We start from the raw sequence: 2,500 nt of genomic DNA, 5'->3' as shown, positions 1-2,500 counted from the left end.
CGTGAGACCTTCGCCATTATCAGTCGGCCATGTTATGTAACTATAGACCGTGTGTTGTTTAGAAGGAACGTTGCATTGGCCTGTCATCACTGCAGTTAAACACACCAAGCAAGATATTGACGGCGTACGTGAGAATGTTTGTCAGATACTTGCACATACCCGTTGCATATCCCTGTTTCTCCAGTTAGTTCAGTGTGTAAGTTCAGTGTGTAAGTTCAGTGTGTAAGTTCAGTGTGTTAGTTCAGTGTGTAAGTTCAGTCTGTTAGTTCAGTGTGTAGTAGTCAAAATATCTGACCGTAGATGTATACATGGATGATCTCGTTACATTAGTGGACTCTTAGCCGGAGCTCAAACAATTTCTTATCATAAAGGTCGGATGAGACGATTTTCAGAGATGTCAAGTAAAATAATTTACATGCACGTATCTTACAAGTGGAGGAGGGTGACTGTTTTTATAATGAAATGACCCAAAGGCAATATGCCTATCGAGGGGTTCATTTGATTGAAAGAACATTACTAATACTAGTATGTACAAAGACAAGTAGGACTTGATGAGGAGAGAAACGGGGAAAATCAACTGCAAGGTGCCGGAATTCCGTTGATTGCGTAAGCGATTATGACGTCTGAGTAACAGTTTATTCCATGAGTAACTCAGCCGACTACGCCAGTGGTATAAACTATAATGAGATGGTGTGATCTGTGATTGTGATCCTAGACCGTATTTGGTGGTTGATGCTGTCCAATTACAGTAAAATTTGGTTTAAGCGACCACCCCCACGGTGCAAGGAAAAGCGGTCTTTATGGCCAGGTGGTCTTTTGCACCAGGTCCCACAGTGTCTGTGTAGAACTGTTCGTGCATGAAAAAACGGTCGTTAAGAGCAGGTGGTCGCTAAAACGAGGTTTTACTTTACCGTCCAGTACCGCCAGAGCACCCCGTCTAGCGAGAGCGCCCCACCTTGATTTTACATCCAGTGAAAGTGCACAAAACGATACACAATTACAGCGATCGTCTTACGTTCACACTTGCCACTGACGAGCTTCATTCCTTTGGGACATGATGCATCCAAAGGCTTCATGCCGGCTGGCGCTGTCTGGGCGTCCCAATTCATGGGCAGAATGGGACAATAGCGCTCCGTCTTTCGGAAACTGCACTGTCCATTACAGGACCGTGCGTAGTACGGGCTCTTTGAGGCGGGGCGAGATTTCTGTCCACAGGTGCAGACCAGACGCTGCTCCTGAGTGGCTACTAGGTCAGCGCATCCGAGCTTGTGGTCCGGGCAAAAGTCAGCATCTGAGGAGAGAAACAGATCACATAGCAGTGGAACTCAGTTAGCAAATACCCTTATAAGACATGACCATGTTGGGTATGAACACTATCTGGAGCACCGGTGCACTGATCCAGATTGACTGAGTACTTTGGAATAAGAAGTACCTTGGATAGCAATAACTCTGTCCTCCTACTCATGGGAAAAGCATTCATAAGAGTTCAACTATTATTAATAAGAATAAAACAGGTCGCGTAATGAAGCAGCATAACGATAGATGTGCAAAGTCATGATGCCTGGTCCGCTTCTGTCCTGGGTTCACTACCCCGTGCGTTGCAGCCGCGAGCAAAATCAGCTCAGGCTGAGAGTTCCCTCCATGATTGCGAAAGGTTTAATGCAACAGACGACGGTAGAGTCCAGTAACACATTGACATTGTACACGTGTATCAAGAGTACATAACCCCCAAGAGTGTGCAACTCGATTATGGGTGCTGTGCGGACAGAATTTCAAGTTGACGTCATTTTGATGATGCAATCTGCATTGGACACGGATTATCAGGCGAATCCGGAACCTGTGGTGGACCAACGCCCATCTGATCCTGAACACATTATTGCAAAGAAAAACGCGTGATGCGTTGACACCCATACACATGTTGTAAATCACTGGTGCAAGGAGCATTGCATCATCAATAGCGACGTCAACTTAAAATCCTGTCGGGACAGCAGAGAATGTGGGAGTTGCACACTTGGGGGGGGGGGGGGGGGAGGAGGTTATGTTCTCTTCATTGCATAATAATTATCATGAAATATTTTCTTTAAAATCATGAATTTTCCTTGAGGCTTTACTTACTCTTTATCCGTTGTGCATCCAGGTGGGCCACTACAGCTGTCTCGGCCATTACACTCTGGACGAAAATCAGCGGGCAAATGCGATCAAGGCTGAGGCTATTGCCGAGCAGATTTCTGGAAGGCATGACAGATAAGTGAGGAACAAAAATAAGCTGGATATGAAAGAATAATGCATCATTTTCTCGAACTTCTCAAGTCCCAGTACAAACAAGCATTTGGGTTTTGGTTCTGTTCATTTGAATTCGCAAACGAACAGACTGAACATGTCCAATGACAAGGCGAATGAGGTTCAAGTAACCCAGGAATGGGAAAACTCGCAAGGAAAAACAGATGAAAAGAAAATATGGGAACAGAAAGCTCTCAGCAAAGGAAGAAAAGAAAAAGAA

At 45.0% G+C, this 2,500-nt stretch overlaps 1 protein-coding gene across 1 annotated transcript in view; it reads right to left on the bottom strand.

Annotated features, from left to right (window-relative positions):
• LOC135820592 (uncharacterized) overlaps window positions 1–2,500 on the bottom strand; it is a 46,772-nt gene that overhangs the window by 4,940 nt on the left and 39,332 nt on the right. Inside the window, exons 12-14 of the mRNA XM_065333650.1 lie at window positions 2,116–2,228; window positions 1,016–1,291; window positions 1–89 (exon numbers count right to left, since the gene is read on the bottom strand). The exon at window positions 1–89 is cut by the window's left edge and continues 259 nt beyond it. Of these exons, the coding sequence (XP_065189722.1) occupies window positions 1–89; window positions 1,016–1,291; window positions 2,116–2,228 (478 nt within the window). The remainder of the gene's footprint in view (window positions 90–1,015; window positions 1,292–2,115; window positions 2,229–2,500) is intronic.

The sequence above is a fragment of the Sycon ciliatum genome, chromosome 7, assembly GCF_964019385.1.
Source record: "Sycon ciliatum chromosome 7, ocSycCili1.1, whole genome shotgun sequence".
NCBI classification, from domain to species: domain Eukaryota; kingdom Metazoa; phylum Porifera; class Calcarea; order Leucosolenida; family Sycettidae; genus Sycon; species Sycon ciliatum.
The sequence above is the reverse complement of the archived record's forward strand: the minus strand, read 5'-3'. Positions and strand labels throughout refer to the sequence as shown.